At 55.2% G+C, this 13,154-nt stretch overlaps 1 protein-coding gene across 1 annotated transcript in view; it reads left to right on the plus strand.

Moving 5' to 3' along the window:
- Positions 1–10,900: 10,900 nt before the first annotated feature.
- Positions 10,901–13,154, plus strand: part of LOC101944747 (angiopoietin-2-like) — a 28,992-nt gene continuing 26,738 nt past the window's right edge. The window contains exon 1 of the mRNA XM_042853999.2: positions 10,901–11,094. Coding sequence (XP_042709933.2) covers positions 11,002–11,094 — 93 coding nt within the window. The 5' untranslated portion in view covers positions 10,901–11,001. The remainder of the gene's footprint in view (positions 11,095–13,154) is intronic.

A 13,154-nucleotide genomic window follows, 5' to 3' on the forward strand; every position in this document is an offset into this window, starting at 1 on the left:
AAGGGGAAATGAGTGCTGTACTCACTGCTGTCCTATCCAAGCTAGGTAATAAACGAGGCTCTTACACTTACATAGCAGGCTGCGGCCTGGAAAGCTGAAGGTAGACGGTGCTGAGCACCGACTGTGGGACATCAGGAACCCTCACCCTTCTGAAGGCTTTGGCTTGCAGCTCAAATGGACAAAGGGAGTACCCAGGGCCTTCTAGCTTCAGCCACTGGTTTGCATTTGACCCACTGCGGGTAGCCATGGATGGCTGGGAGATGATTTCTGGGAGTTCTCAGTCCTATTCCCAGCAAGCAGGTGCCCATATCACACACCCACCAGCCTGTTTGGGTTCCTGGTTGGTGGGCTCAGCTGAGAGGCTAAAGACCACATGGGAAACAGAGACCACACTCTCCCCCTAGAGGTGATGTTCCAGGCCAGGGCACAGCGAGCAGTGTGGGGAAAGCCCAGTGGCGTAGCCAGCTTTTAAGAGGAGGGGGAGCAAACCTAAAAAAGGCGCCCCTCCTTGGCTCCTCCTCCGGCCACGCCCCCCCTTGGCTCCTCCTCCAGCTGCACCACTGACCGCCCCTTCCCTCCCGCTCCTCTGGCCACCATGCTGCGCCCGCCACCCCCCCATGGCTGCCGGCCGCGCTGTGGGTGACCAGCCTGCGCCCCCCCTCGCTCCTCTGGCCGCCCCCCCCATGGCTGCCGGCTGCGCTGCGGGCGGCCAGCCTGCGCCCCCCGGCTCCTCCGGCCAGCGGCCGCCTTCGGAAAGGTGCTGCTTTTGGGAAAAGGGGTGAGGGGAAGCGGCTGCTTCCCCTGCACCCCGCTAGGCCTGCCTGTCATTGTCTCAAAATCCCCTTCTGGACCCCTGAGTTTGCACCTGTAGGCCTCCTTCCTGCACCTGTTTTCTCATTAATTGCTTGAGCACTGGGGGAGGGGCCTTCAGATATTCCCAGAACTCAGTAGGTGCTAACGCTCAGCACCCTGCCACAGATGGTCTAGGACGGGTTTACTCGGTCCTGCCTCAGTGCAGGGGCTGGGCTGGGCTCTCCTCTCCAGCTCCCTTCCAGCTCTCGGATTCCATGTTCGGTGAACAAGCAGAACCTTCCCATGGTGCAGCACTGCCAGCACGTCCCACTGAACCAGACTTTACACACAAGGAACAGATCAAGCTTTTGCCCCAGCCTCTCAGTGAATCTATCTCATTAAAGAAACAATCAAGGAAGGTTCCCCACACTACCAATACCACCCCAGGCTGGACTGGGACAGCCATTTCAGAGACCAGCTGCTCCACAGAGCGAGCGTTATCCCAGCCCCTCTTCTGCATTTCTTCTGTGGGCATCCGTGCCACTTACAGATACCAGGGCCAGGATTTTCAGAAGTGACTAGTGGTTTTGGGTGCCCACCTGAGATGCTTTCAAGAGACACGATTTTCAAAAGGTGGGTGCTCCACCCTTTCTGAAGATAAGGCTCTCCATTAAGGTGTCTCAGGGTGGGTGCCCCAAAACCAGTGCCCCCCAAATCGTGGCCTGGAGTATAACTTTTGGCAAATAATTTGTCTGTGACAAAGCAACGAGGTGAGTGACTTTGCTCCAGCCTGTAACCCCTGGCTAGAGGCATATTCCATCGGCTGTAGATGGATCACCTACAGATCACCGTCTCAAGGCAGTTGCCTAGCTGCTAAGTTTGAACAGCGATGAATGGAGCCCAGGCAGCAGCAGTGGGGCTGGGAGTCCCAGAGGCTAACCGGAGTGCTTTATGATTATCCCCAGACTTAACCAGAGCCTTCCAAGGCTCCACGATTACCAGTGACCAATAATTCCTTTTTCTTTTTTTTGGCCAAGGAATTTCACTAAGCTTTGAAGATACAAGAGCTGACGAAGAGCACAACAGTGCCAGAAATATGTCGAGCAGGCCTTCGGGAGAGCCTGGCTTAGCAGTTCTGCTCTATAATGTATGTGGGTTTTACAGGGACCTTATGGAAAACATCATAGTGGAACTTTTCAAGCGAAGCGTTGCAGGGAGGCAGCATACCTCTCTCCATCTCTCCAAGGGGTTTGAAATCCAAACCAGAACTATAGAGGAGGGCGCCAATCACAAGAATAGCAGCACGCTGCTGTTTGGGGGCAGCAGCTGCAAAATGGGGATAAAGCCCTGTGGAGACGTCTTAGCTCCACAGATATTGCAAATGACCCTTCCTGAAAAATCTCTTCCGAGGGACTTTTAGCTGCTCTTCTCTTTATAACTGCCAGCTTAGGCGGATTTCAGCAGCAGTGCTAGTCATTAACCAGCTTCCTTCCATTGTATCCGTAATAAAATAATACTTTGCACTCACATTGCATCTTTCCTTAAAGAGACCCATCAGTTAACATCCCCATTCCACAGATAGAAACCCAGAGGCTCAAGGACGGAAGGGACTTGCCCAAGGTCGCACAGAGAGGCAGTGGCAGAGTTGGGAACTGGGTCTCGGTTGTTTGTTCGAACCCTTATGCCTCCCTCCACATGCAGCGGAGCAGTATAAGCAGGAAGGGGTGTGAATGCATCGCACACTTAGCTGCAGAGAACATGGACTCCATCTGGAGATCAGCGTTGTCACTGAAGCATCAATACATATTTTTGCTGGGAAAAGATCCATGATGCGTACTGCACTTTGTGCCAAAGTCGAGATTTCCCCTTGTTATGTTGTATGTGAGTCTTACTGTTTTGCATGAATGCGGTGTGTGCCTCAGTTTCCCTGTGTATTGCACTAATGTCTAGGTGGTGGGAATAAGCGTGTGTGACTTTTGTGGGGGTTGCTCCAGCTGCCTGCACGGATGCTATGGCCGCTTCTTCAGAACCTGAGGCCCAGGAGGGGGATGCGACCAGGTGACTCTTGGCCCAGGAAGCGAGACAAAGGCTGGAGGAGGAGTAACGGGCAGGGCAGGGGCCAGGCAGCTGGAAGTGAGTCAGTCTCTGCTGGCTTGGGGCACAGGAGGAAGGCCAGAGCCCTGGCTCTGGGCTCCCTTCCCCCTAAGATGGACGTGGCTGAAAATCACTGATTTCTGTGCTAACCAGTTCTGTTCTATGCTGTCTGTATTCCTGTCGACTGATAACCCTTCTGTTTTCCCGGCCAGCTGAGAGTCCCGTCTGACTGCGGAGTTGGGGGGCAGGGCCCTCTGGTTTCCCCAGGAGCCCCGCCCGGGCGGACTCGCTGCAGGAGGCCCACGGTGTGGAAGGGGGAGGCTGAATGCTCCGAGGTCAGAGCCAGGAAGGTGGAAGCTGTGGAAGCTTCTTGCCCTGGAGACAGTCTGCTCAAATTGAGGAGGCTCCCCCAGAGTCCTGCCTGGCTTCGTAGGGTGCAGTGCCGGAGCATCGCCCGGGGACTCCGTGACACACCGTTACTCAGTCATGGCCAATGTCGTGATCATCCTCTGTTCCCTCCATGAGCCAAAGCCAGCCTGATCTGTCCTGCGTGATAAGCTCTAGAGATTCAGGATTCCCAGCCCTTGAGCAGAAGGGCGTCTTTGCTGTCTATCCACAGCTTTGTCCAGGCTGTTCTCCCTCAGCTCCTCCTGCCTTCTGGCTGCCAATGACGCCGCCACGGCTGTGAACAGGTACCGTCCATCCTTTCCGCCTGCTGCTGACACTGGAGTCTCTGCTGCATGGCGCTTTGCTGGGCTGTCTGGAGCATCACACACTGGTGCCGTCCCAGGATACACACACACACACACCCTGCAGTAGCAGTTGCAAGTCTCTAACCACCTGTCTTCGTCAGGAGTCTCCTTTCTACCAGGCCATTCAGAACCTGAACCCAGAGTTTACAATTGGCTGAGCCAGCCCCCAGCCCAAACCTGCAGACAGGATCCTCATACAGTATTGCGCCCTGTGGCCACCTCTGCAGGAAGCCGAGAGGCGTGGTGGACGTCTTGGTGGGAATGGGCCAGGTCAGGTTTCCAATAGCTGCTCCTTGCCAGGGTCTAATGCCCCGGGCCTTATCAGATGCCCGACACAACCGGGCTTCTGACTGTTGTTCCAAACAGCCGTAGGGGCGGGGTACCCATCTGCGCAGCCTTGTGTAGCTAGAACTGAGGGAACCCTGTAGAGCCTCACACCACTGTTTTCTGTGCTCATCACTTCTCCGTTCCTCCTCCCTGACACGGAGCGAACACAGATGGTGTCAGAGCAGCACTGTCAGGCCTGATCCAGATGCCTATCCGGTGTTGGGCCGGAAGACATAAGACCTGCCATATTCGGTCAGGTCATGGCCCATCTTCCCCAGTAGCCTGTCTCTGACAGTGGCCCATACCAGCGCTTCACGGGAAGGATACAGAACAGGGCAACTATGGGAGAGACCCACCCTGGTATCTGCCAGTCAGAGTTTGGGGGTCACTCCAAGCACAGGGTTGCATCCCTGACTGTCTTGCCTAATCGCCATTGTAGGACCCATCCTCCATGATACTGTCCCGTTCCTTTTTGAACTCACTCAGACTTTTGGCCATCACACCATCCTCGTGGCAGTGAGTTTCACAGGTTAGTTGTGCATTGTGTGAAAAATACTTTCCTCTGGATTCAAATCTGGCCCATGGATCCTAGGGTGTCCCAGGGCACGTGCTCCAGTGAGAATGAATGGAATACAGGAACAATCACTTTCTAGAACAGTTGTTCCAATTGTTCTAGACACTGCTCAGCTGGACTATGGTGAGTGTGTGTGTGTGTGTGTGTAACTCCGCTAACCCCATGACAGGCCAGTCAGTTTGGGATGGGTGTAAAGAGTCCATTCCCTGTTCCAGGCCCCAGGCCCCCTGCCCCATGCCTGGAATCGGTACCCGCTTCCCAGAGAGGTTAGCGTGGAGCCCTTTATGCTGATCTCAGTCAGCTGTATTAAGGACAGGTTAGTGCTAAAAGGATTCGCAGCACATCCAGAGATACCCTTTAGAGAGCCAAGAGCTATTTCCTCTCCGCCCCAACCAGGTTCCTGCAGCTGAATCCTGGGCTGAAAGGCTGGGCCTGGAGACTCAGCGGAGCGAGGGTCGCCATCAGACTCCCAGGGCAGGGCTCATCCCCGTGCGGCGAATGGTTTCCCAGGTGTGTGAGTAGGAAGAGCAGGTCTCAGAGCAGGTGCTGACACTGGCTGGAGAGTCTCCTCACTCCGGAATGCTTTGTCCTAGTGACGGGGCAGGATGGAGCCCGTGGGAGCATGGAGTTCCCCTGAAGACACCAACTCCCATGTGTGTATTTCCTGGCAATGGCAAAGCGAGACTCATCGTTCCTCCAGACTAAACAGACTCAGGGATCTCACCTCCCTGCGTCACCCCCTACTCCACATGGCTTGTGAGCTCTGCATTAGCGCAGGGCAAAATAACAAGAGAAACGTTTCCAGACCCAGCTCCATCTCCCTCAATAACGAGGGGATAACGCCTTCAAAATGCCATGGAAGGAGAGATCCAAAGACCACAGATGGAGAGAGAGCTCCACATTCACGGGTCCCACTATTCGCTTCATCCCATAACCACGGCACTAAGTGTGCCCTTTGGCATTTCCGCCTCCCTTCCCTGGGCCCCATTCAGCCAAGCCTTTGTGCACAGGCTCTCCATTGAGCACACCTGAAGCAGCTCCTGTGTGCTGTTGTGAACCAGGATAGGCTTAAAGTTAAGCATGTGCTTAAGGGTGTTGCTGTAGCAGGGCTCTCATGGGGGAGCTGGAGAATAGCTGCCCCCAACATCTTAAACTCACAGGTTCAGACGGCCTCCCACCGGTTACACAGACACATCCCACTCCCAGCTGCAGAAGAGCCATGAGGCTAGGAGACAGGAACACTTGAAGGTGGTGAATGAGGGTGCACTGAAGAGCCCTCAGAGAGCTGCAACCTCCGTGTTTGCAGAGTGTTGTCCCGTCATCCCGCTTGGTTTCTTGCAACCGAGCCCTCAATGAACATCTCCTTCCCTGATGGGTCGTAGCACTTCACTGGCTATAAAACACCCCTCACCCCTGCTCCACACACACAGACAGCACTGAGCGAGGTGGAGAACCACGGTGATTCTGGTATTATTTCACCGACACCTGGTAGAATATGAGAAGCTTGGTCCGAAGATATATGTAACCTCCAGGAAATAATATCTTTTGTCGTTAATCAAGACTAAATTTATCATAATTATGGTAGCTTTCCAATGACTCGGTTTGACTGACTATGAGCCAGAAAGAATAAAATATACATTGAGTGCCCATGACCTAATTCCCCAAACAGACTTTCCCTCTTTCTTTTTCCAGATCTGGGACTCATCTTTTATCCTAGTGTAACAGGAACTATTAACCATTTCTCGTCTGTTTGTTATGTACATCGTGCCAATTAGTGGTGCCCCTCTGGCTTCAACGGCTACTCCAAGAGATGCCACTTTAGGAGCAAATCTGGAGCCCTGAGGAACCGGTCGGGCACTGGACAGATGCACAGGGGAAGGATTCTCCTTCCAGGCTGTGCTCCATGGGTGGAGGAGCCTGTATCAGCCCTTACACCTCCTCCTGCCCCGCCCGCCATGCATGCAGCCCCTGGAGGGGCAGAACTCTGCGTGAGAGGAAGGGGCTGAACACCAAAGCCAGGGCTCAGGGCTCCGGTTCAGCTGCGCTGCCCACCTTTGCACACGGGCCTTGTGCTGGGCGAGGGGCAGCTGCAACTTCTGTCGGGCCTTTCCCTACTCCAGAGAGGGGACTTAGCCGGCCCTTTGCGTGGTCAGCCCTGCTCCAAACCCTCCTAGGGCAGGTACTTCCCCAGTCTGGGAGAGGGGGTTCAGCAAGAGGTGAACAGCCCCAACTGCCCCCTCCCTGAGGAGAATGGGGAGCGCATGACCTGCCCTCGCCTGCTGAAATGGGACCCCGCAGGGCTGCCAGGAGGCCACGTGTGGAAGGGGACACAGCCCCTGTGGGAGTGGAAGAAGGATGGAGGTGAGTGCATGGGGCAAGGGCTGTGACTGGCTGTCATGTCTGTCAATCCTCTCCATTTGCTGACACCCCCTGGCCCCATCGCGTGAGCTGGTCTGGGCGGGGAGGGAATGAGCTCCCAGCCCAGCCGACAAGCTCTGCAGGCCTGTCCCCCATGTGTGCCGCTCTAGGGTGACCCCCTGTCCCTTACTTCATTGAGTTGTCTGTGAGGGTGACCATCCCTCCCTTAGTGTAAGCTGTATTAAAGGTGATGACCGGTACCACTGCGAACATTACACTGAAGCTTGTAGGTTATGATCATTGCATTGTGGGCCTGAGGGCAGGAGAAGGACAGGCTGGCGGGAGAACTCCATGCTGTGCCCTGAAATGTCTCTTTATTTCAAGTGTTGGCCCTTATTTCTCCGGTGGCTTCCCTTACTGCCACCCAGCCAAGATGCTCACCTGAGTAGGTGCTTTGAGCCCTTGCTGGGTGGGGAGGAAGAGGATCTGACGGTTGGAACAGTTGCAGCCTGTCTGGTCTATCCAGCCGTGCACCCATTGCTGAGAACCCACAGGCCTCGCTCCTCTAACGCAGTGAACCCCAGCGGCTCTCGGCATCCCTGCCTCCTTCCCTCCCATGCCAGAGGGACCGTGTCTTTACATGGCCGATGCTAGCTGGGAGGAGAAGGGGGTTTGTTCTCCCAGCAGGGAGTCTGGTGGCCACGGGGCGCCCTCCCAGGAGTGAGTGCCATGCCCCGCCTCCTGCACATGTGTGCCAACAGACCGGTCACCTGTGGGGATACTTATCGTTATGGCCAGGTTCTCTGCCTGTGGGGGAGGCCCAGGGCGGGCCCATCCCCTGCAGATGGGTCCCTCCATGCTGGTGTCTGGGTGTTCCCATGGTCTTACTGGGTATTCCTCCTGGCAAAGCGCTTGGGGGGAGTGTTCACACCTCCTTGCAGTTGTCTCTGAGGATCATGCCCCATTGGGCAGGGGTGGGGACAGGATACCAAACTGAGCGTGCAATCCCGAGGCTACCTCCAGCTCCCCTGGGTGTGTACGAATGATGGAGAGCTCGGGCAGGGCAAAAGAGCCAGCATGAGCGGGGTGGCCTCTCCAGCTTGGCTGCCCTGTCCTCTCCAGACTCCTACCATTTAACCTGGACAAGTGGCCATTTACCGGGAGTTAACTGCTATCAGTGACAGCGAGACTGGAACGCCAGGTCGAGGGGCTCGGCCGCAGGCTGTTACGTTTAATGAGCAGTAATGCCGCTGGCTGACTGCTCCTCCCCAGGGAAACCAGAGCAACAATGATATTCCCCTCCTCGTTTTAACCACCACTGCCCACCCCCGCTCCCCACTCCCAGCCCGGCCCTCAGTCTCTGTCAGAATTACTAATAAACATCATGCAATTGCTTTAAACCACTGCAGGGCTGGCTCTTTCCTCTTGTTTTGCTAGTCCCCTGTGCGTGCTTCATCTCCGCTAGTCTCCAATTTTAAACAGCTGTGGATTTTGGCAAGGGAGCGATGTTTTTGGGGGGTGATCAATGCATCTTTGTGGGTGTTCACTTGCTTGTCAGCAAGCTGGGGCTTTTCCTAATGGGGAGGGGGTGGAGGGCGGCAGAATGGGGGGCTTGGGCTCAGTCAGAGTTTGCAGCACGAATCTGCCTCTCTGCGTGCCCCATCTTGACCTACAACATTTCAGAAAGGGGATTTCAACCCCCCCAGGTTAGAGAGGTTTGTCTCAGGACAGGGACAGCCTGTTATTGACGTACCTGGTGACTGATGTGTGGGCTTGTCTCCATGACCACTTAGCTCGCAGCGAGCTAGGGTGTGAACCTACCCCAGGGCAGTCTGCTGCACGCTAACTGGCCATGGAGACTCTGCTGCTCACTCAAAGTTCCCAAGAGCTCTAGTCGCATTTCAAAGCGGGTAGAACAAAGTACGCAACAGAACTAGTGTGCGACAGCAGGGTCCACGTGGCCAACTAGTGCACAGCGGAAGGGGGGAGGGGGATAGATTCACACCACAGTTTGCCACAAACTAAAGTGTTTGGGTAGACAGGCCCTGCCTTCCGTTGGACACAATCAGCCCTGTTCAGTTGTGTCATAGGCCCTGCACTGCAAATACATTATAGAGATTCCCCTTTAGCTCTAGTGGCTCACGATTGGATCACTGCACATGCAAATGGATAAGTAGCTGAGCAAACACCTGCTTTGTTTGTGCAAGGCCAGTTTGTGATGCATCCAGGTTCACTCATTTGGCCCTTAAGGCTTTTAATTTCCATACATTCAAACTTGCAGTGCCAAGCAGCCTGAATGTCACCGATTCTTCCACAGATCAAAGGGAGAGTCAGTCTCTGACTCCCAGAACACCAGCCCGAGAACCCTGCTAGCCGAGACCCTCCACTGCACACCTGGGGAGAGGAGGAGAAAATGAACATTGGCAGATGTTAGTCCTGTGCTTAATGCACAACTGGAAGGTGCTCGGCCACTCCGGCGATGAGGGATACAAGAACCTGTACAGAACAGGACTGTCTTGTTTCCAGCCTAAGAGACAAGTGACTGTCTGTGTTGTGTATCAGAGGGGTAGCCGTGTTAGTCTGAATCTGTAAAAAGCAACAGAGGGTCCCGTGGCACCTTTAGGACTAACAGAAGTGCTCCCAATACTTCTGTTAGTCTTAAAGGTGCCACAGGACCCTTGTCTGTGTTGTGTGACTCCTGCATGGCGCCACATACTGATACCTCCGTGTGCTGCTGCTGCTGTGCAGCAAGAGATCCCAGCCAAAGCGACCCGCCTCGGCTGCCCCCGCTGACTTTGCCAAGGTTGTGCTGGGGCGGCTCTAGCTGTCCGGGAAGGAGGAGTGCCGTGGGATTCCGGGAGAAGGGAATGTGGAGACTGATCCAGCAGCTTCCAACAACAACTTCATCCCGATGCTCCCTGCTGCCCGAACCGAGAGGCAATCTGTGCACTGCCCTAGTTCAGCCAACCAGTTCTGTGAACCCCGAAACCCACCCAAGAGCTGCACCTCCCAGCTGAGGAGGGAAATGCTAACACATGGCTTGGTGTGAGTGAGAAATGGCCCTTTCATCAGAGCCTTCTGTCTTCCCCTGCTGGAGCCAAACTGACAATAAGCAGGGGCCTTGGGCTGGTGCTGAAAGCCACAGTGGAGTCCGGCTCCCAGATGGACTAACAGTTTCCACTTGCCGGTGCTCTGCCTCCAGCTCTGCGATAGGAAAACGAACACATGAGGGGGGTGTTGGCTGTAAGTGATCAGGGCCTAATAGCACTTGGAAACAAGCTATTGCCAAATAGCAGCAGGGTGGATCGCTAGGTGCATTGTCCCAGCCAGGAACTCTCAGTAAATGCTGCGAGACATCAGACCAAGGAGTGGACTTTCAAAAAAGGCAGCAGCAACAGATGCACCCGTTCCAATGTCCATGGAGCTGTTGCACCTGCCAGATGCAGCATTTGCACATAGGGCAGCTGTCTGCATACAGGGAGTTTGTGTGCAAATCACCAATGCTGTGCATGCAAACAGCTCTTGCAGGTGCTCCAATCTCCCAGGGACTGTCGAATGATGCAGGTGACTTGGAAGTGGTGACCTCACTAATAGTACAGTGGAATGGAAGTCTTGAACCACTTCAGCCAGTGATGGACCTGGACCAGACCCCCTGAGCTGGGCATCCCATGTGCTGGGAACATTCTGGTTTTCTAGCTTCTGAAGGGGTCCATTGCAATACTACTGCTCCTGGAACCTTGGCTCAGAGCGACCTTCCCGGCTGTTTGGAGCCGGTAGTTCCAAGAGCTTGTCTTCACCCTTCCTAAGCGCTGAGCGCTGCATGATGAAATGCAGAGAGAGAACAGAGGCTGCTCCTCCTCCCTGGTGTTTATCCTCTGAAAGCAGATGGCTTTGAAGGCCTATCTGCTCAAGTGTGGTCACGAACATGTGTTTGTGCAGGGCCCTCATGGGGAGCCTTCGGGCCCATAACTCATCCGCAATCACAAGCAAACAACCTCCCAGCAAGATCCTGAGGCTTCCCAATCAGCCGGGCTTGGAAAACGCATTGAGGTGCCCAGACAAGACCCCGCCAGCACAGAGCAGTCGGGCTGGGCTGTCCATTTCATGCTAAACGCTGGTTTCCCAGAGATGCACGTGAAGTTGATGGGAGTTACCCCTACCCTGAGGCAGGAAAGGATTGGATGCAGCACCACTGAGGTGGGCTCTTGAGTGCGTGTCTCTGTTTTGGCTTGCAACTGGAGAGAGAGTTCTTGTCTGCCTGAGATGGGGGTGGGGGTGAGCCATCCGGGCTAGCAGCGCTTCCGGGCTCATTCTTTGGAAACCGTACATGGTTTCTCCAAACCCCACTGACATCGCGCCAGGGAACTGCAGCTTTGTTTTTCTCGCCATTGCCAAAGCAACACCTTGGTGCAACAAAACCCTTATTGTGCTTCATCTGGTAAAAACCACGGAGCTCTGGGATGGGATGGATTTTCGTTTGCATGCAATAGACTCATCCGCTTATTTCTCCCCTGCACGCTCGGTAAGGGACTGGGAGGCAAGCCTTGCAATGCCCACACTGGAGGGGGGTGCTCGTGCATGGGGATGGCGTGGTGCGGGGGCTCTGAGCCTCGTGGGTCTGACATCGGGGTGGGGGAACTGGCATGAACACGCTGCATAACAGGTTTGCAGATGGGTGGGAGAGCTGGAATGTGTGGGCACACGTGTTGTGCGGAGGGTTAGAGTGCCTGTGCATGAGGAGTGCCAGGGAGGGCTGCAGTGTGTGTGACACACTTCCACACAGTTGAGGTCCCTACTTTACTTCCAGCTGTCGCTCCTTCGCACGCTTGCTCCTGGCTCTAGGCTTTAGGGCGCGACTCTTTCATCGCATTCTCTTGGGCTTGCTCAGGAGTAGCTGGGACTTTCCAGCCGGGAGCGTGTTCTGTGCAGCGAGGCCCCGGAAGGAGCAGCCTTGCTGGTGGCGGGAAGCGCTGAACAGGGTCTGCTGGCTGACCCCTCTTTGCACATTGCCTGTGGTTTGTGTTGGCTCGTGGCTAATGTGTCTGACATGTTTATGCTGCTCGTCGCTTGTTCACCGTCTGGCTGGGGCCCGTTCGGGCAGCCGGTAGGGAAGAAGCTCCAGGATTGGGCAGCAGCTCTGGTGAAAGCTCTGTGATTGGGCAGCCAGAGGCGGGGGAGCTCTGGGAATGAATGAATGAGCGGTATGGAACCTAGCACCTGGAAATTCACACGTGTCATGGTCACCCTGTGGCACAGACGGGGCGTGGGCGGTCAGGCCTAGCGGTCAGAGGCCAGGAACAGCCTCAGAGTTCAGAGCTGGAGTCGGGAACCAGGAGCCAAAGCGAAGGGTCAGAGCTGGAGTCAGGAGGCGAGCAGGTGAACAGGGCTAGAGCAGACTGGGGCAGACGCAGGAGTGAGGGTAAGCATAGAACAGCCACTGGCCTAGTCCGGCTGGTAGCCTAAGAGCCAGCCTGGGGACATCTCTCAGTTTAGTGTCCACATCCCCAAGCCACAACCTCAGCAAAGAAACCAAGGCTGACCAGGCACCCTCAGCCCAGTAGAGGGTTGCTCCAGGTCACAGGTGCAAGGGCTGCTCGGCCACTGCCCTGGCCTGTCTCTAGCCCTCCTTCAGCCAACGAGCTCAAAGCACTTGACCAGCCTCCCAGACACCCCTGTGAGCTGAGCATTGGTGTCCCGTTTTACCAGTGGGTCAAGTGTGCTGCAGAGAGACAGCATGAACTGCCAAGGTGAGTCCGCAGCAGCCCTGGGAATGGAGCCCGGGAGTCTAGTCTCCGTCTCCATACGGCTCCCTCCCCACCAGGCTATAGGCTACGCTGCCTAGTGGATAGAGCATCGGAGTGGGACTTGGGAGACCTGAGTTTTTTTTCTTGTCTCTGCCACTAGTTTGCTGACTGACCTTGGGCAAGTCACTTCCCCTCCCTGTGCCTCAGTTTCTTATTCTGTAAAATGGGGGTAGTGATCCTGCCCCCTCCTCTGTGTGAAGCACGTTGAGAGCCATGGAAAGTGCTAAATAAGAGCGAGATAGTCTTGCTGCTCCCACCCACTATGCAGTCACTGCTCTGAGTCTCCCCCAGCCGCTGAATCAAGCCACAAAGCTCCTCTAACTGAAACACTGCCATATAAAGAGTGAGCTAAAACCTTCCCAGAAAACATTTCACCTCGTCTGGCCTGGAGAATTCTCTGAGGGCTGCCCCTGTGTCTCCAGGAGACAGGCACCATATAAGGTAGCACCTTAG

This window comes from Chrysemys picta, chromosome 23 (assembly GCF_011386835.1).
Source record: "Chrysemys picta bellii isolate R12L10 chromosome 23, ASM1138683v2, whole genome shotgun sequence".
Taxonomy (NCBI): Eukaryota; Metazoa; Chordata; order Testudines; family Emydidae; genus Chrysemys; species Chrysemys picta.